Source organism: Budorcas taxicolor, chromosome 11, assembly GCF_023091745.1.
Source record: "Budorcas taxicolor isolate Tak-1 chromosome 11, Takin1.1, whole genome shotgun sequence".
NCBI lineage: Eukaryota > Metazoa > Chordata > Mammalia > Artiodactyla > Bovidae > Budorcas > Budorcas taxicolor.
In genome coordinates, this window is record NC_068920.1 from 130142928 (window position 1) to 130163782 (window position 20855).

Consider the following 20855-nt stretch of genomic DNA (forward strand, 5'->3'; position numbering starts at 1 on the left):
TGACAGAACACAGGTTCGATCCCTGGTCCAAGAAGTTTACACATGCCAAGGGGCAACTAAGCCTGTGTGCCACAACTCCTGAAGCCCACGCTCTAGGGCCCGGCTCTACAAGGGAAGCCAGTGTAGTGAGAAGCTCGTGCACCGCAACTAGAGAAAAGCTTGCGTGCAGCAATGAAGACTCAGCACAGCCAAAAAATAAAGTAAAAGAAAACGGTATTGATGCAAGAAGCAGACAAATAGATGAAGTGAATAGATATCCTGGAACAGACCTGTCTTACTCACAAGCCAATAGTTGATGAGAAAATTATTTGGGGAATATGTAGTGTTAAACAGTGGTTTTAGAGGAGCGAATGAAATGAGTTCCTTACCTCACACTTTACACCAAACTCAACTCCAACTGGATGTAGAAGAAAGAAAAAAGAAATATTAATACAACTGGAAGAAAACAGCAAACATTCCTCTAGTCATTGGTAAAGAGAGGATTGTACAATCTCTGAAACAGATGGACAAAATCACAGAACTTTTTCAAACAGATTCAACTACATAAAAATAAAAATCTTTGGTATGCTAAAAAGGAAAATTAGAAAGTAACTAATAGAAGTGTTTGAACTTTGAATAAAAGATTAACATCTTTGATAAAGTATGTTTATAAATAAAAATAAAATATGTGGTTTAGGGTGGTTATATGAGGTTAAACACGAAACATTCACAGGAAAAAGAGTGAATTAACAAACACATTCAACCATGTTAATTATCCAATCAATAATCATAATTTAAAATAATCTACCATTTTTTACCTTAAAAATCAGCAAAAGTTCTCATTTTTAGTAAGAAGACTCAGTGTTGGTAAGAGTGTCTGATGCACAGTGCTGGTTGATGATCAGCAATGCACTGGAAAGGCACATGGGCAATAAGCAGAAATAATTTTTCTGCACTCATATTATTTTGATCTAGTAATTCCATTAGAATTATCCTAGATTTTACTAGATTATTCTTATCCTAAATTTTACTAGATTATCCTAATCCTAAATTCAGGAAATTTATTCTAAGGAAATTGTCCTTTTAAAAATGTATAAAGATGTTCATCACAATGTTTTTAAAATACTTTAAAAATTGAAAACAATATGGAAATGATACAGCAAATTATGGCACAAATACTCAGTGGAATTTTTTATAGCTATGTCAAATTCTGTTTATAAAAGGGTTTGTATTAGCATGCAAAATGTTTATGCTATAATGGAATTTGCCAGAAAAAAAAATCACAGCAATTATGTAAAAAAATTCTAAGCCCAGAATCTGTAAAGAAGAGATAACATGCTGGTTATCCTTTTATGGATCTTCACTTGTGGCTACTTTCTCATTCTTTTCTATTTCTCCATATTAAAAACTTTTATTGTGGAAAAATGAAATTAAGCAATTAAAATTTTCCATGTGTGCATGTGTGTGGGTGTCCGTGAGAATGTACACGTTTATGTCGCTGCGTATACATACGTCTCTGTATGTGTGTCGGGGTGTTTACACGTGTGCATGTGTGTGTGTCTGTGAGAATGTGCACGTTTATGTCACTGTGTGTGCGTATACATACGTCTCTGTATGTGTGTCGGGGTATTTACATGTGTGCATGTGTGTGTGTATGAGCATCTGTGAATGTATTTGTATGTGTGTGTGTGTGCACGCCCACACCCACACCTCCCGTCCTGTGTGCAGGTCCTTCGGAGTGCTGCTATGGGAAATCTTCTCTCTTGGATACATGCCATACCCTAGCAAAAGCAACCAGGAAGTCCTGGAGTTCGTCACCAGTGGAGGACGGATGGACCCACCTAAGAACTGCCCGGGGCCTGTGTATGACTCTGAGGATTTTCTACAATTTACTAAGCACAATTTTCCTTTTCAAAAAATATCTGCAGCCACATATGCTTTTTGATTTTCAAGATGAAGGAACAGATGGCTGACCTCATTTAATATGCCCCAAGATAGGAGTGTGCCTCTAGTTTCAATGAGATGGTTTATTCTTCCTGCCCCTTGACAGCAATAATGCCACACCCCAAAAGGTAGACATTGTCTGGATGGAGGCTGTGGACTCACCAGGTTCACTCGCCTCAGGCACCTCCTAGGTCTGTGCTGTGGACTCGTCCCTGCTGCCTTACTCCACAGGTCTTGAGTCTCCCTGAAGTATCTCTATTCCCTGGGTTTTCTGCGGTCTTATGTGTCTCACCATGGACTCCATGCAGGCTACAGGGTCGCAAAGAGTCAGACACGACTGAGCGACTGAACTGAACTGAACTGATCTGTCTCACCTCCTTCCCACAAACAAGACAGATGGGAAATACAGTTAGAATATTCTGTCCCAGAGGTGACCTTAATTCAGGAATGGAACAAACGAGCCCTGTATGATACCTTCACACCCTGCCCATCAGCAGAGGGCAGCACGTGCAAACACGGGGGCAAGATGAGTCCCTACCCTAGAAGACAGTGCTATTCCAGTCCCATTAGAAAAGCACTGAGGGGGGAAAAATGTATTTTTCATCCCATTTTTCTTGATTTTAATTTATGTCCGTGTTCTTTTAGATACCGGATAATGACCCAGTGCTGGCAACATCAGCCTGAAGACAGGCCCAACTTTGCCATAATTTTGGAGAGGATTGAATACTGCACTCAGGTATACACATCCCCCCCACCACCTCCTTCAGCTAGTATTTATATGGAAAAGTCTTGAAGATGGCAAATACTAAAATGTGAAATAATAGTTACACCAGCCAGATATGAGTTATGCTCTTGAAGACTAATGTTAATTATCTATAAGTACAATGAGTGGTATCTCAGTCTGCCTGTTTTGTAAACAAATACTAGTTGCTGTCGCTTAGAGGAGTTGAGCTGGGAGAGGGTCTGTCCAAGCCACGCAGCTTCCCGCAGTCCTGCTGGTCCCTGTCCAGATTCCACTCCCACTTCTGTCAGTAAGGACTGCATGTTTCCTGTTTTGATGTTAATAGAAATGGGGTACATTTTCAGCAGATAACTATGCCTTCTACCTCCTCAACAGTGGAGGCCATCAAGTGAGAGCCCCGGCTCCCAATTTCCTCCATGTCTGCACTGTCCTCGGTGGAGGGGTGTGCTCCCTTACTTCAAGGTCTCAGGGGCCTTCACAGCCGACACTTCTCACCTCCAGGCTGCGTGAATTTTCTTTCCCTCTTTTTTTGCCTCTCATTCTGCCAGGATATCAGATTCTGGAGAACCTTTTAGAAGTCAAACAACAAACCACTACCTCTCTAAATTCCCTCTCCTCTTAGTTGTGACAATAGACATACACATTTTCACACTGGAGTCATCTCCTGTCCTCATGATTCCATTCTTTTGGGTTCTTTGAGCTCAGAAGGCATTTATCTATATAGACTTCAGGTTATTCGGGGTTTTTTGGTTTGTTTTAGAGAACTTGATGTTCAGTGGCTTTTAGGTTATTATGTTGTAATATTAATGGGATGCATCCACTTAAGTACATATACTTTGGAGTAATTTTCTTCTCCAAAGTACATAAGATCCCTCTTAAAAGCTGGGAGCTCTGTACAAGCATATTTTGAGTGACTCATTCTAGAAATTAATAATTAATAGGGAAGGAACGAAAGACTAAAGCAGATAGAATTAGAAGGTAGTTATTTTTTATGCTTAAACTTTTTACTGATGAATACTGGACCTATGTGCTTTTCTATTAAACGGAAATAATGGTTTTCCCAATTTGCACAAAATAGTACAGGATTAAGTTTCCCCAACTTTAAGCTTTCTTCCACAAATCTTCCTCAAATCTCTAGCAACTGCCTTGTGCTTTTCTATATCAGTCTGTCGCTGTAAAAATGATCTAGCACAGAGTTGATTTTGTAAGTGGTTTTCCTCGTAGCACATCAGTATTTCCTGGGTTTCATCAGATCCAAACTTGTTGAAAAACCACTGCATTGTGATATCAGCATATGTAATGAAGTGATGATATAACCCAGAAACGTTATGATCAAGTGCAGCCTCCATCCAAAGGTGATGGAAATGCTGGGAGAACCAGAGGTTAACCTTGTCAGCCAGCATGGTGTGTCCTTCCTCCCTTCTCCTCCCCTCCTTTCACTCTCAACAGACATATTTTGAAGTCAAACATGCAGATTTTTATTTTGTAAGTATTTCACTGGGAACTGGGCTTCGCTGGTGGCTCAGAGGGTAAAGCGTCTGCCTGCCATGTGGGAGACCTGGGTTCGATCCCCTGGTCGGGAAGTTCGCCTGGAGAAGGAAATGGCAACCCACTCCAGTACTCTTGCCTGGAAAATTCCATGGATAGAACCTGGTAAGCTACGGGGTCCATGGGATTGCAAAGAGTCACACATGACTGAGCAACTTCACTTCACTGGGAACAGACGGTAACCCATTTTAAAAACTAATTTATAATTTTTTAAATCCACTCCTCTGTAAGTTTTGCCTAAAGCTGGTCTCTGCAAAGCCTTTCTTTCCTGAGTCCACTCCCCTTCCCCAAGCAGTGGGGCCGCTTCCGGGCCCCCTGTCCCAGCGCGCTCTTCTGTAACAGCGCCTCTCCTCCAAGCTCTACGAAATGAGGACGTTTTCGCATGTGCTTCTTATTCTCCCGTGCTTACAAATTAATATATTCCCAGTAAACCCTGAATGGTTTCCTCATCTGTGAAGTTAGTTTGGATGACATCATCGCTAAGGTTATCTTCCCATCCACACGTTTGGCTTGTGCTTCAAAGTCTCCATCCGTCCATCTCTCCCGCCTGTAGGACCCAGATGTGATCAACACCGCTTTGCCGGTTGAATACGGGCCCCTCGTGGAAGAGGAGGAGAAGGTGCCTATGAGGCCCCAGGACCCCGAGGGAATCCCTCCTCTCCTGGTCTCGGCGGCCCAGGCCAAGCGAGAGGAGGGCCGCGAGCCGGCCGCCCCCGCCGCTCTGCCCTCGGCTCCGCCCGGCAAGGCCGGCAAGAAGCCCGCGGCCGCGGAGGCCTGTGTCCGAGGCGGCGCCCGGCCGCCGGCCGTGGACGGGGGACACGTCAACATGGCCTTCTCGCAGTCCAACCCGCCCTCGGAGCTGCCCCAAGTCCAGGGCTCCAGGAACAAGCCCACCAGCCTCTGGAACCCCACCTACGGCTCCTGGTTTACAGAGAAACCCACCAGAAAGAACACTCCACCGGCCAAGAAGGAGCAGCGCGAGCGGGGGCCCCCGGGCGGCGAGGGCGCCCGTGCTGTCCCGGCGCCCGCGCCCGCCGCCCGCCGCCCGGGCGCCTCGCTGCTCCTCGAGCCGTCGGCGCTGACCGCCAGCCTGCGGGACGTGCCTCTGTTCAGGCTGCGCCACTTCCCGTGCGGCACCGTCAACTACGGCTACCAGCAGCAGGGCTTCCCCCCGGAGGCCGCCCCCGGCCCGGGCCGCTACGAGGACCCCGCGCCCAAGAGCCAGCCCGCGCCCTGAGCCCCAGCTCGGCCCGGGGAGGGACAGGTAACGGCTCCTCCGCAAACCACTGACCAAATGTCACTCTTCATTCTGTGCCAACTTGTTTTGAAGTGCCACATCAAAAGCTGTGTTTTCAAATTGCTTCTAAAGGTTTGGAGCACGCGTTCATCCCAGTCTTGCAAAAGGAGAACATCTCATACAGAGGAGTGATCAATGCGAGGCCAGGACGCGGCGACGTAGGGTTCTGACGGAGGGCTGGTGTCCACCTGCTCCTGCTGCTTTCCCTGTCCCGCGTGCTCTGCTCCACGCTCGCAGAGCTAGCCACTCCTGTGTTTGCTAGTCGGAGTCATAGGTTTTCCCCTGGTCAATGTGGGCCTGGACCACTTGAGAGCAGAGGGAACAGAAATAAAGTTCTCTGTAGTGTCAGCGTGGGGACATTCTTTACTTGGAAAAGAAAAATCATAGACAACTCACTGGAAGGTCACTGTGGATGCTGGGTGCTTTCACTTGTGCTGTCATCGACGATCATATCATAAATATGTGGTGAATAGTTAAGAGTAGTAGAGAGAAAATGTGTATACACTCACCTGAATGAATCACAAGTACTCAAAAGTGCTTTGAGGATGGTAAGATCCAGAGAGTCCAACATCCTGGTAATATACCTCAAGCCTTAAGAAAACCCTCCTCCTAACGGTGAACAGCAGAGTGTGAGGTTTCCTATTGCGTTGAAAATTTGAGATTCAAAATTTTACTTACTTATTTTAAAACTTAGCACTAAAATAAACTCCGATGATGTAATTTTGAAAAAATTTTTTAATGTAAGCAACGGTGATACATCAACGCATAAAAATGTATCCATTCATGGGCAGTAGTGTCACACTTTCTAACAATTTCAGTCATGAAGTTTACCAAGTTGAAGTTTCTACTCCTGGAGATGAATCAGGGGAGCAGCAGGCCCTTCAGTGGTCCTAAGGAGAGGTATTGATTCAGTATCCTTCCTTCCAGGCTTCACCCCAGTTCCAGCTCCTTAATAGTGTGTGATTCTAGCACATATGGGAACAGAAATGGACTGAAACACAAGGTATAATCTGTATACCTGTCAAATACAGAGTAAAACAGTTTTTTTCTCTGGGTGACATGTAGTGAAGGAATTAAGGAGCATGTGAAGTGCTGAGGTTGGTAGTGACATGTTACAAAGAGAGTTCTGAACTTGGTTTTCACACGTGAAATTTATCTCCATTGCAGACAAGTTGGGAATCTGTTAAATCTTACACACAGACATATGCAATGATGCTTTATCAGAAAGTTTTCATCTCTTTCTTTCTGCTCCCCTCAATTCTCTTTCCCAGTTTCATTTCTGGTGGTAGCTGTGCCAGTACCTCACTTTGGGACGAAAGCATTTTTTATCACTTGTTAAGCACTAAAGATTCCCAAGCAAAAGGACTGTGTCTATCCACCTTGCCCTGCCTTCTCAACTCCACTTGCATCAACAGTCTCATCTGGACTCAAGGCCATTCTGTTCTAAGCCAATACCAGACCAGTGAGTGTGATTCCCCTATGGCAGAGCCTTGCCTAGTCAGTAGTTCTTCACATCTTGAGAAGCTCAGATACCTTGGACATCACTTTTCTTTATCTTCTTGACTGCCAAAAGTATCTTTATCAGACACACATGAAGATCTCATCAATGAACTCATCTCTAAATACTTGTATCAATAAAGTTTTAGCTCATGCCCGGCACAAAGTAAATAGTCTAATTATATAACCATTAACTCATAAACCACCTGAAGGTGTTCAAGAATCATACTTTGAAAGATACCCTCCTAAAAGGATGACAGAGCAACTGTCATAACAAGAACAATTTTACTTTATACTTGTGACACCAGTAACCAATTAAACAGGGAGCATGCTACGTGGTTAAATAGCCAACTCTTTCATTAACAAGGGAAAAATCTTATTATTTTCTCTTCTTAAAAACTACACATCCACTACATTTTCAGGTTGTGCCTTACTACCACGAAGATTGATTTGTTAATTCTCTCTAATCGTCTTTATTGGTATCAGTTTTCATGTAAATGGTAGTCCAGTCTTAAAAGCCTGTATACATGGATAATAAACAACTCCACACTGAGATATGATGACCTCAGGATGTTTCATTTAACTTGCTAATCGCCCAGGTATCAGCACTCCTGCCATATGGCTCCAGCAATTCATACTGATGCTACAGACTCACATATTTATTAATTATGATGGAAAATTCCACCTAGAACATGGACAGGCACAATTAAAGTCTGTAGAAGTTACATTAATTAAGCCATAAGCTAGTATAATTATTCATGTTCCATATCTATAAAGAAGCTCATCATAAGTTCATAATCATTCCATTGGGAAACTGACAATTTGTGAGGAATGACTAGTTTATCAATAGGCGGTACTTCAATATTTTAGCAGATCAATATATCAGGAACAAACTTTATGTTTTTAGAAAGAGTAAGATCTACTTGGTAGTTGAAAGACCAGATTCTTCAGGTCCAGTTAGGATGCGCGTCCTGGCTGTCTATGGGTTCTCAGATCTGCCTGTACCTCAGTGTCTCCATATACAAAATGAGGATAATAACGTCCCTTTCTCCCTGCCCCTCAGGGAGATTACAAACTGTGAAAGCACAAGCACTCCCTCTCACACCTCTTGAATTCCTTAATGAATTGGGTTGATTGTGGGGAGAATTTCAAAAGACGGCGTGTGTCTCTATACGCCTGCCCTCCCACTAGTCCCATCTGGTCCTCCCAGCTCCCCTTCTGTGCCGAGTGTGCTTCACCTGTCAGTTGTTTGATGACAGTAGCAAGAACTCTACCAGAACCAAGTCCTTTCAGCTCAAAAGAAGAGTGTGAAGACCCTCTGCTACACTTAGTGTTAAAAAATGAGCAACAGAAGAAGACATTTAATCAATTTGATGAATTCTTTTTAAAGTGTCTGGCCTCTCCATATAGTTTTTGATAAACTCTACAGCTCTAAGATATCACATAACCACAGATTAACTTTATTCCATAACACTTGGGGCTTTTACCTCCAGATTCACTGGGCACACCACCAAAAACCCCCAGCGGCTCAGGGATAAAGGATCTGCTTACAGTGCCGGAGTTGAAGAAGACACGAGTTCAATTCCTCGGTGGGGAATATCCCCTGGAAGAGGAAATGGCAACCCACTCCTGTATTCTTGCCTGGAGAATCTCATGGAAAGAGGAACCCAGCAGGGCTACAGTCCATGGGGCCGAAAAGAGGCAGACATGACTGAGCACATGTGTACCACTAAAAATTCTAAGTGATCAGGCTATTTTAACAGATTTTCCTCTAGTAATAGTAGAATTAAAATTCACTTGAGCTTTGTAGACCTAAAACATGATGCTTATGAATTTAGACTACTCTGAATAACAGACTTCCCATGGCAAGATTCATAAAATGTATGAAGTGCGCTGTCAATCTGTCTTTAGCTAATGACTTTTTAATTGGGTCCCCAAAGAACACACAACTTGACTTTGCTAATTTCACTGCAGCAGATGGTTCCCTGTGCTATTGTGTGAACATATAAAACAAAAACCAGAAATTCCTATAAACTTCCACAAGATGCCCTAAAATAAAAGATAATTATTGAGAACAAATAGTAAGGCTTCTATTAAGATTCTGTTTTGATTTAGTATCCTGAGTAGGTGTATTTAATTTTTAATGCACCACTCAAACACAGAGCTATTTTTAGCTCTAAGTTAATAACTTTTAAAACATTTGAAAAGCTAGTGTAAGGAAATAATATGACATAGCATTGGGGGAGCGAGGAACATGGCTTCAGCATTCAGTAAATGTAAATGAGCGTGTTACCTTTCCATGTAAAGATGGCACCACCAGGCTCGCCTCAGGAGAACCCCAGATACCGTATCTTATCTGCAGTACTCTGCCCTGTCCATTCCGCAGATCCCTCTGTTTGACCTGTGCTCCAGCAGCTACCCTACTCCATTCATCTACAAAGGCCTACTGCCTCCCTGAAAGCAATTACTCAAAATAAGTTATCCTGCCATCACTAAAAGCCTCATTGGGCAGGCGAGTTTTTCAGCCAGTGTTAGTTGAAAGGCAGTCTTACTAAATGAACCCACTAAGCCTTAGTATATTAGTGCTCCCTAGAGCACTTACATTGTGAGTGGTTATTTGCCAGTACAGATGATTATCAGACTGATAAAAACCTCACCCGGTTGTAATATTTTGCATGGCTTAGCACTCATCGATTATTTGAGAAGTAGCACGCAGACCGAGTACAGGAGTTGAGTATAGGTATTAGACAGCAATTACCTACCTACATGACTCCAGCAAGTTAAATTCTCACTTTCTCATTTAAAAACATGAGCAGTTTGGTCTCAAAGGCCCCCTTCCAGCTCTGAAGTCTGATTCTGCAAGACTTCACTTCTGTGTAAGGTAAATCCCAACATCCGGCCCACAGTTGGTAGGGGTGTGTATGTGTGTGTGTGTGTGTGTGTGAGAGAGAGAGAGAGAGAGAGAGAGAGACAGACAGACAGACAGACAGAGAGACTCTTAATTCATTCAAAGCGAAAGTCAATTAATTCAGTGCACAATGCCAGTGATGCAAATTATATATAATCTTCATTCAAAAGGAGACCAGAAAGAAGTTTAGCATCAGTTCTCTGTTTATTGTTCTATTCAAAGATCTCTTTAACAAATCATAAAATTAACATAGCAAAATGAGGTTAATCCGAGATGGTTTCCTGGAAGAAGCAAAGCTGACACAGGACTATGAAAATCATGTTAATGACTTTCACACTGACCATGACACCACTTATTTCTCTTTTGTTACATTTGCTACAGTGGCAGCCTTATGAGCAAAGTAAAATCATGTGACTTATCACTCGAAGGTTCTCTTTCACCATGCCTAATACTCAATGACAGAGCTCATGTACTTTCTGTCCATGACCATTCCCAGAGTAACAAAGCCCATGATGAGCCACTTGTTGGAGACCAGGCGTGTCCATGGAGTCAGGCCTCCCTCAGCAAACATCGTGGAACCATTTATGATGAGGAATTCATAGTAACTGGAGTCCTCTCTCCCAACCACCATCAGATTGGTTAGAATCCCTCTTCTCAACTTTGTGGAGACACCCACTGCCACTGGAGGGCAATTTTTAGAAAACTGCTGGATTATATAGCTTTATAGTGGATCTAGAAATGAGGAATCCCCAAAAGATAGCCAATTCAAGGGTCCCACCAAAACAGAAGACTGTGACAACTGCAGGCAATTTTCTACATTTTAGTGTATCTAACAGTTGAGAAAAAGATTTTTCAATGTTTTTTCTTTATTTCACAATAATATTTATGTGGTATTTCACAGTTCTCAGAGAAGTAAGATTAAAGACAAATTATTTTTCTTCATGACTATAACCAGTAAGCAGCAGGTGACGTTTTACAAAAGAAAGCAAACTAAAGCAGGACTGGATTTTCCTGTCTCAAATCAGGGAGTGTGAAGTGAGACCCCAAGAAACCTCATGCTATTTCTTAATTCCCTAAGCTTTAGTCCCTTCAAGAAAGAGAAAAGATCGCTTGAGAAAAATCACATTTTTAAGAAGTACATATAATCTATTGGGATTCTTATTAGAAATTCATTTTTACTGGCAGGTTCAATAAAGGAGACTGAAAATGTTTACTTTCATCCTCTTCTCTGTTGTGTATAATGCAAAATCCACTTTCCCCTGCCATCAATATGGAATTTTTATGACTATTAAAATTCATTCAAAAATCCACATTAGGATATTCTCACAAAGATATTGCATAGCAACACCTATCCTTCATAAGGAGAACTGTCAGGGACAGCCAATATCATCAACACTGTTGACTAAGACTTAAGCTGAATCTCAGAAGTCACAGTAGACAAAGAATAAAAAGGATGACTTGAAACTGTGCACGTAATTTTAACATGATTCATTTCCATGTCAGTCTTATTTGATTTGTTACATGAAAAATCATTGATTTGGTCTTTGTGAAGGTAAGCGTTCTTCAAATAATGCCTCTCTAAGGCTGGAGCTGAAAGAACTTAGCTTCTGTGAGATCAACACAGGCCAAAGAGAACACTGCATGTAGATACTTAAACTTCCTAAACTTTAGGAATGCTTCAAATTCAGTTCAGCGCAAGTAGCTTCCTGAGACTCCCTATTTAATTTAATGTAATTTAATTTATCCAATTCAAACAACTCTGACAAAATATCCAGTCCTGAGACCGGTTCCTCTGAGAACAGAGGCATACAAAGTGTGCATGTGAAGACCTGAATATTTACAGGAGCAACCAGCTTGACACTTGAGGGTTCATGAAGGATTTTAGAGCTGAAATTAAATCATATTCATGATCGCTGGTCAAATGATGATAGTGATCACTGGACACAGGTTATGTTTTAGCTAAACAGCCTCATTTAAACACCTAGAGTGTCTTTACTAACACAGCTCAGAACCCATAGCCAGCCCCTCCTCGGCATCAAGACCACACTTTCCAATTGGAACTAAAAACTGACAAGACCTACTGCTGCTTTATCATGAAAATTCTGTTCTATTTTAAAGAATGAGAAGAAAAAAAGGATCCTACCCCTAATCCGTGCCTTTCTCCTCAAGGGAAAAGGCTATGAGCAGAAGAGAGTTTCATTTCTACCACGCATAATGAAAATACATTGTCATCAGTAATGTGCCCATCCACTCTAACTCCTCCACATAAATTTCTTTCTCCCTCCTGTAAAAAGGAGAACTGGCAAAAATTTTGCTATAAGAAAATTATTTTTGCTTATGCAAAGGCATCATATTCTGCTTGTAATAAAATCTTAACACAACTTACGTAACTTGTTCAAACCCCACACAGTCTCCATTAAGAATGCCTGTTGTGTATTCAAGCAGCTTATGTGACATTGTTTGTAAATAAGGGCCTATGTACCAAGGGATATTACTAACCAGTTACTAAAATCATATGTGATAATGTGAGCTTTGTATTAACTAACTACTATGTTTGTATAATAAATGAGTGTAGTAAAGCAAAGGGCATGAAGAAAAATAAAAAATTCTCCTACTTGCTTGTCATGCAATGAAATGTATTATATGTCTCTGAGTCAATCATTTAGATAACAAATGTCCAGTGAACAGTTAATTACTAGATCTATATCCTAATTAAGATGATTCTTAACACATTAGGTCTCTAGCCATTGGTCAATGTGGTTTAAATAATATCACACAGTCTTAATAGGTAGAGGTCCAAAATAAAACTCTGAAATAAAAATGCTTGACTCCAGAAACCAATGCTGTATACACGTGGCTGAGATCCAGTCCACCCTCTCTGTGTTAGAGCACACATGTTACTGTGTCCTCTGAATTAGCATCATAGCACAACGGAAATTCAGGGCTGGCCCCAGGGAACACAGATAGGCAATTAGGTGGCCACACTGTCCTTCCTGTCCCCTTGTGGCCACACTGTCCTTCCTGTCCCCTTTTCTGCCCTTGACACCCAGCACGTCACTGTCTGGGGTGAAGGTGGGCTACAATGATTCAAGCCTCTCTTGTCCCTTGTCCTCCCTTCCCAGCAAAACGTACCTGTCCGTGGCCTGGCCTCTCAAGCTCACCTGGCCAAAGCTGGTGCTCTCTACTGTAAACCATCGACGGCCTCCACTGCCTCGGCGCATTCAGCAGCATTTCCTCAGCATGTACTAGGTACCAAGTACTATTCCAAGTGTTAGGGATGAAGCCATGAACAAAACAATTAGAACCCACCCCTCAATGAGCACAAAGGTGAACATAACCAAGGGTGGTAAATGCTAAGTAGAATAATAACACGTGAGAGCGATAAGAAGCTCAGGAGAGGACGGTGCGAGGGACTCACCACGGTTAGTGTCTCAGCTTAGACTGCAAATGTGTGTATCTGAACACGTTTAAAGCACTTAAACATACTGCCACCAAATTACCTTAAAATACAGAAACAAAAGCCTTTCAGTAGGAGGTAGACACTTATTTATATATAATTTTAAATCTGTAAACTCAAAGTTTTCTATCCTACTCTAAATGAAATCCCACTGGTATAAAAGGTAATTAAGCAATTTTAGAAAACCACAGAAATATATTATTTTCTTAAATGACTCTCTGTGCATCAAAACAAAGTAATAAGAAAGTAGCTGAAAACATAACTTTATTTGCTGAGTAGAAGCATGGCACTTTTTAAGACTCTCAATAGGTATAGGACAAATCCAAGTCATTACTGTAAGAAGAAAAAAAATTAAACACAAAGCATATGTAATCTGAGTACCTGAGAAAAGGTACTGCAGGCAGGGTCAATGACAACATGCCACTCCAAACCAAAACAGCTTCCCTTTTTATTAATGCTCAAGATGTGAACTTTGAATGACAGAAGCAAAACACAAATGAAAACACCTAATTTTTATGTTCAGTATATGTAAACATACACATCACATGGATTTAATAATCCTAATCTAAATATGAGAACAATTGGTTGTCTACCCTCAAAATAAATTCAGTATTGACATTACTAACTTATAGGATTTTGCATTTAACAGGAAGAATTATGGACACCCAAGTTCAGTGTAGTCATGGATTTCATGGTAAGATATAAATAGAGTTTTTAAGAAATAAACTATATAATAAAATAAGTTTACTTTTGAATCATAGTACAGTCACTTTCTTCAGTCAAAAATATTCCTTGATTATAAAGCAGCCTTACTTTCAAATGTATTTCAGGAAAATAGCTCTAGCAATATTTGAAATTTCATACTTTTTAAAAAAGGCAGCAAAGCAACAGAATTTAGATTTTAAACAGTATATTGCAAAATAGTTCAACGTATTCTTTCTAAAGCACAAAGCAAGCTCCATTTTGAAGGATGCTTTTTATCTTATAAAGCAAACTGCTCTGATATTTCTGTGGTCGTTTAGAGTCTGAATATCTACGATAAAAGATAAATCTTTGTACATATAGGACAAACTTCAATACATATCCACAACACAAATGTTTTGCATTATTACATCACTCTATTATGAAGCTTAGTTTGTTAACATGTACTCAAAAGGAAAATAAAGACATGATACAGCTCTGCAGCTTTATAACAGGCTGAATTCCGCAACAATCGAACATGAAACCAGCAGCAACAGCAAAGGCAACACCAATAATAAAACAAAACACCAAAAACCATAACCATTTAAATGAATAGCTACTACATTCTTCTTAACGTATCTTAATTTGCTCTGTCTCAAATATATTTTTTTTAAATATTTTTCATCCCCAGAGGAAATGATGGCAAATTCTCCACAAGGAGGAAAGTGCATCATGTTTTATTTTCAAAGTGCTTCGCGTGTGTGTGTTTTATAGATATGTCTAGTAAGGAAGTTAAATATGTGCAAACAGTTCCAATGGTGACTTGAATTCATGAACCTAATCATGGGATTTGAAGCTCCTCCAGATGAGGCAGTCACCAACACAGAAACAGATCTGAGCTGACACACTGGGCAGCAGCAAGAGCCCAGGCCACAGGTGAGGAGACCTGCATTCCAGCTGGATGGTCTGGTGACCAGCTAGCTCATGAGGTCCTCCTCACCAGCTGGGAGGAGGTGAGGAACAGCAGCTTCAGAACCCCGCGGCAGGAGAGGTCCAGCTCCAGAGCCCCGGGGGCCATCTACCCCCACAGCTCTGAAGTGTCTGTAGGTGGGACATTCCCAGAAGGGCAAATAACTAAACCCAAAGACAGAAAAACGCACATCATCCAGCTGCTACTCTCGCCTTGTCCTCAATGGTACAGAAAGAAAGAAAAACTCCAGACAAGGCCATGTGATCGTCTTAACATTAACCAAAGCTAGTGAAAACCTGTACAATGATGGTATATGGAAAATCCACTATTCTGTGCAAAAATGAGAGGCAATAAGCAACATCAGTCAGTCACCTCATGGCACATTTTCCCCAAGTTTAAGAATTTTCTTGGGTCTAAAGCTTTAAAAGCTTTAAAAAAAAAATCTTATTTTTATATTGTTTTAAGAGACCCATAATTCCTACAGTTCATATTTCGAGCTTTTTAAAGGGATCTCTCTGAATTGTTAATGGTCTATATGAAGATAGTTGTATTTTCAAATTTTAAATAATGGCTAAGTGAAGTAAACCATTAGTCATGGACTTTTTAGTGTGTGTGTGTGCGTGCATGTGTGTGTGTGTGTGTATAAGCTCATTTATTATAATACTGTAGAAGCCTAACTCAACAATTCTCATCCACCAGCTTGGACCCGTTTATTCCCCGGTAGGTCACTCTGCTGGGCCTCACAAGCACCCCGTGGTTGGGCTTGCAGGTGAAGTAGCGTTTGTCTCCCACTGCCCCGTCATTCTTTCCCTTGGGGCTTCGAAGCTCCAGGCCCAGCCAGATCCCTGAGGCGAAGTCAGTGGGGCCCACGTACCTCACGGTGGCCATCTCGTTGGAGCTGGTGAGGAGGACCTGGGAGCCCTCGTGCAGCTTCACGCTACCCTCCAGGCCGCCGGCCGTCGAGCTGCTGCTCCAGCTGCGGTGCAGGGGGGGTTTCGACCTGCGCACAGGGGACCGAGGGAGACGCTTCAGCATGAAGCCGCGCGACGCCGTGTGCCATGCTCCCCTCCACGGCCAGGTCCACAAGTCACTCACCACACAGCACGCTCGGCATTCACAACTGGATCTTTCCTATTCTACGCAGCAACATTAGAAAATACTGTTGCTTAAAGTTTTTCTCATTGGGCAATTTTAATGCTACCCTCACCTGGATTTAAGATTTCACTAGCAAATTATATATGTGCACACACATTTTATACCTATTTAATGAAGCAAAAAGAATGAAACCTGGTATTTGGCTGTGGTAAATTAAAATTATCTTTTGTTCACCTTTCAAATATTTCTTTACTTGAAAACCATTTTTAAAACTTAATCCACAGCTTTGGACACACATACACACCCCTTCTACGAAGGAACTCCAGTTACATTTGAGGGTTTGCCACTCCCCTTGTCACTAACATCAGGAAGGATCTTAGTTGCCTAGAACAGGATTCCTCTCCTTTCCTCTACAACAAAACATTACTTACAAGGTACTGCCTCCAAGCACCCGCCACCCACATGACCTGATGACACAACTACCAGGCTTCCACATGCAGCCCAGACAAGGCCTTATGCCAGTACTGCCCAGAGCTTCTTCCAGTCCCTGCAAGTAGCTAATCCTGAAACCTGCCCCCAGTAGAAATATGACCAGGATCTTGTTGCTCTATAACCTGAGACCTCCCAAAACAGTCACCCAGAAACCACCAGCATGAAGCCATCCACCCACCATCCACACCATCTCTCCACCAAGAGAAACCCTTATCCTGGCCACACAGCAGAGATAACAAAGAACCTGTTACCAAAACTGCATGGAGCCTGACTGTGAGCAGAATCTGGGTCCTGCTTGTTTTCCATTTTATTTCACTCTCTGTATTTTTAAATACATTATCACACACTGTGTCTCATTTCTACATACTTCTACCTATTAATGCTGGAGAAAGAAAGAGCACTCTAATTTTCTGGGTAGGAAAACTGAGGTCAAAAGCCTGTCCTATGCATATCTGATAAATCCGAGTTTTAAAATGCAATGGGAAAAAAAGATTATTTACCACGTTGAATGTACAAATACAATGATAAAGTTAACAAAGAAGTACATAATATGTGTGTGTGTGTGTGTGTATATATATATATATATCCTCCCCAAAGTGATATCTTTTGGCAACTTGATGAAATTACTCTGAATTTCACGTGACAGTATCTACCACTTCTTGAGCACTTACTATGTGCCAAACATATATATTATCTCCTCCGACCTCACCCAACCAGTGAGAAATTAAAAAAGTTAAGCTATTTGCATAAGGTCAGAGAGGTGGCAAAGAGGAGTGCTGGTGTTCAGATCCGAGCTATTCAAGGACAAAGGCCAGGCTCTTGCTCACAACCACAATGAGTATTAATAATTGAGAAAATGTTGAAAGATAATAATATGGCAAAATTTACATTTTAAATAGATTATATTTCCTCAATAAGAGTATGCTTTTTTTAAAAAAAAAACAGGTACTAGTGTCAATCTGTAGAAGGATGAGTGAAGCATCCTTTATTTTTATTTTCAAGGAAAACCAACGAAAGTGTTGGTATTTTCTTCTCATGTCAACACATCATCTTGTACATATCCATGCCTGCTGTATCATCCCCACGGTTCAGATCTCTCTCTCCTTCCCTGGTTTCTCTGTATCATGCTCTTTCACTCACCAACATCTTGACACTGACTTTGATACCTCTCCCCCTTCGAAATCCTTTATATCCTGGTTGTCTCTTCTTAGTAATTTCTTCCATTCTGCCTAAGAACTCTTGAATATCTTCAACAAACTGGAGCATAAAGTTATTGCCCTTAAACTCTTTCAGCTAGTCAAGTGAGGAGACCAATTTCAAAATCTCACAGCTGGTAAAGGTTGTGAGGAAGGGGTAGAAACAAAACCAAATCCACCCAGCTCTGCTCAACTGTACCTGATAGTGCCTGAGTGCCCGTCAGGGTTCTCACGTGACACCTCAGCTCTTTGTGAGGCTTCCCAGTAACCTCAGACCTGCTGATTACATGGACTGCCTGGCTGGTGCTCACCTGTTTGGTAAGTTCTCATGCATGGGCTGTAATTCCAGGTGGCTCAGAGGACCCCACGTCAAGTGCATGTGCCTAACTCAGCCAGACGCTCCCCCTGCCTCCCGGGGCACAAGTCACAGAGTAACTGGGAGAATTTAAAATGGAAAGAAATAAAAAGCTCCTTAACCCAATCAGTCTAGAAGAGCCTCATATTCCTCAAAAAAAAACTTTTTTAAGTTTCTGAAAGTCTCAGATAACTATTAGATGAAATAAAGTGGGTCTGGGGGAAATAAATACAAATGAGAAAGAGAAAAAGGAGATTCTATCTACAAAGAAACAACAATAAAAGCCTTTTGAGCAGTATATTCTACAAGAGGAAGCAGGAATATTTTTTTAAATAATAGTAAGATTACCTTATGCAAATAGGCCTGACATTTCTTTTATGGACTCCCCAAAATAGTAAGTCGATTCTCTAATTAAGTAAACAGAGTGTAAAATCAATCCACCCTATTCAAAGATAACACAAAATGTAAATTCCTCCAACTTTTATTAATAGTACTAAGCCTCTTTGAAAATATATTCAGGATACTACCTTTAGTCATTGGTGGCATTTTTAATTGAGCTTGCAAAGGAGAGACGAAGAATTCTTCTCACTGACACACTCATCACACCTTTTCTCCTAGGTGTTAAAATTCTACCATGCAATGTAAAAGATACAAAATTCTACTTTTCTTCCTTCACAGAATCCTGTCATGTTCATCTTCAAAGATGTTTTTCTAAATCTTCTTAATACTCACTTGGCAAAAGCATTTCTTCTGTTAAGCTCTTTTTGGGAAGAAGCAGAAGTTGTACTGAAACTTCTCCTAAAACCTAAATATGAAAGTCAAGGTCAGAAGAGGAAAAATAAATCACAAATTCGCAGTTCTTGTTAAAAGTTCTTTTATCATTTCTTCTATAGACTCCTGTTTTACTAAATGGCTCTCTGAAAACAGGCAGAAAAGAAAGTAAGTGTATGTGGAGTGTAACATGAGTGCAGATTTCTTGACAACTGCTATTTTACCTTTCTTATCAAACCATGCACTACATGAATAAGTCAAGATCATGACGTTACTTTCGGAAGCTTTTATTATAAACTTTCCTGAATACCAAACAAAATCAGATTATACACTGATAGAGTTGAATCTTTTTACTCTCAAATATTATAATCTTGATAAATCACATTAAAAAATAGGATAAAAATAGTTTTAAGAACACTATTACTAAGTATATTGTGAACAATCAATTTCAGAGCTTCTGGTTTTTGGCATCCCCAAATGACAGAGTTCTTTAAAAAAAAAAAAAAAAGAACAAGAAGACTTCACAAAAGGTAAATTTTTTAAAGGATGTGTTTAAAAAAGAACGGGATTTCCAATTCTGGCAGTTACAGCACACCAGATGTGCTGAATGAATCTCTTGAATGAAGCAAGTATAATTTAAAACAACAATAATCTTTAAAAAAAAGAAAAAAGAAAAATACTGTTGAGCTCATACAAGTGGCACAGTTCCAAAAAGGCCAAAAACCAAAAGAGAAACCATGAGAGGTTCCCACCAAACACTCCACCACCCTGTACCCCAGGACTAGACTGCCCTCTGGAGAACCTGGGGCCTGCCAAGATGGGGTTCTGACAAAAGTGAGGGTCCTAAGCAGCTCATCCTCAGTGTAAAGTTAAACGAGAAACATAATGAAGCACTACTCAGATGAACACAAAGGAAAGCAGCCTGTGTCAACCCCACCAGGCAGAAGGCAAGTTCATTTTATCTGTGTAATATACAGGCAACAACACTGCAGAGAATGTAAATAAAGTTGGCAGTGCCTTGTAGGCAACTGGCAGAAGTAAATACAGGCGCACCTCAGAGATACTGCAGGGTCGGTTCCAGACCACCACAATAAAGCAAATCTCTCAACAAAGTGAGTCACAGACTTTTTGGTTTCCCAGCATATATAAAAGTTTACACTACACTGTAGTCTATTAAGTGTGTGATAGCATTATGTCTTAAAAAAAAAAAAGCATGTACCTTAATGTAAAAATACCTTATTGCTAAATAGTGCTATCCATCATCTGAGCCTTCAGTGAGTCACAATCTTTTTGTTGGTGGAAGGTCTTGCCTCGATGTTGATGCCTGTTGACTGATTAGGGTGAAGGTTGCTAAAAATTGGGGTGGCTGCAGCAATTTCTTAAAATAAGGCAACAGCGAAGCTTGCCACATCAATTGACTCCTTCACAAACGATTTCTCTGTGTGGCATGCCTGCTTGATAGCATTTTACCCACAGTAGAACTTCTTTCAAAATTGGAGTCAATCCACTCAAACCCTGCTGCTGCTGTATCAACTGAGTTTATGTACTGTTTGAAATCCTTTATCGTCATTTCAACAATCTTCACAGCATCTTCACCAGGAGTAGATTCCCCCTCCACAAGCCACTTTCTCTGTTCATCCACAAGAAGCAATATCTCATCTATTCCAGTTTTATTATGCTGCTGCTGCTAAGTCACTTCAGTCGTGTCTGACTCTGTGCGACCCCATAGATGGCAGCCCACCAGGCTCCCCTGTCCCTGGGATTCTCCAGGCAAGAACACTGGAGTGGGTTGCCATTTCCTTCTCCAATGCATGAAAGTGAAAAGTGAAAGTGAAGTCACTCAGTCGTGTCCGACTCTTAGCGACCTCATGAACTGCAACCTACCAGGCTCCTCCATCCATGGGATTCTCCAGGCAAGAACAC

At 41.3% G+C, this 20855-nt stretch overlaps 2 protein-coding genes across 4 annotated transcripts in view; one reads left to right on the top strand and one right to left on the bottom strand.

Annotated features, from left to right (window-relative positions):
• The window catches only part of ALK (ALK receptor tyrosine kinase), a 730858-nt gene extending 725408 nt beyond the window's left edge, over positions 1-5450 (top strand). The window contains exons 27-29 of the mRNA XM_052648260.1: positions 1708-1842; positions 2569-2659; positions 4767-5450. Coding sequence (XP_052504220.1) covers positions 1708-1842; positions 2569-2659; positions 4767-5450 — 910 coding nt within the window. The remainder of the gene's footprint in view (positions 1-1707; positions 1843-2568; positions 2660-4766) is intronic.
• Positions 5451-13619: 8169 nt separating this feature from the next.
• The window catches only part of CLIP4 (CAP-Gly domain containing linker protein family member 4), a 63871-nt gene continuing 56635 nt past the window's right edge, over positions 13620-20855 (bottom strand). For 2 of the 3 annotated variants that reach the window (XM_052647975.1, XM_052647973.1), the window contains 2 exons: positions 18894-18966; positions 15054-16023 (listed from right to left, as the gene is read on the bottom strand). In XM_052647975.1, coding sequence (XP_052503935.1) covers positions 15702-16023; positions 18894-18966 — 395 coding nt within the window. In that variant the 3' untranslated portion in view covers positions 15054-15701. Of the gene's footprint in view, positions 16024-18893; positions 18967-20855 lie in introns of all 3 variants that reach the window. The other variant, XM_052647974.1, reaches the window with a different exon arrangement.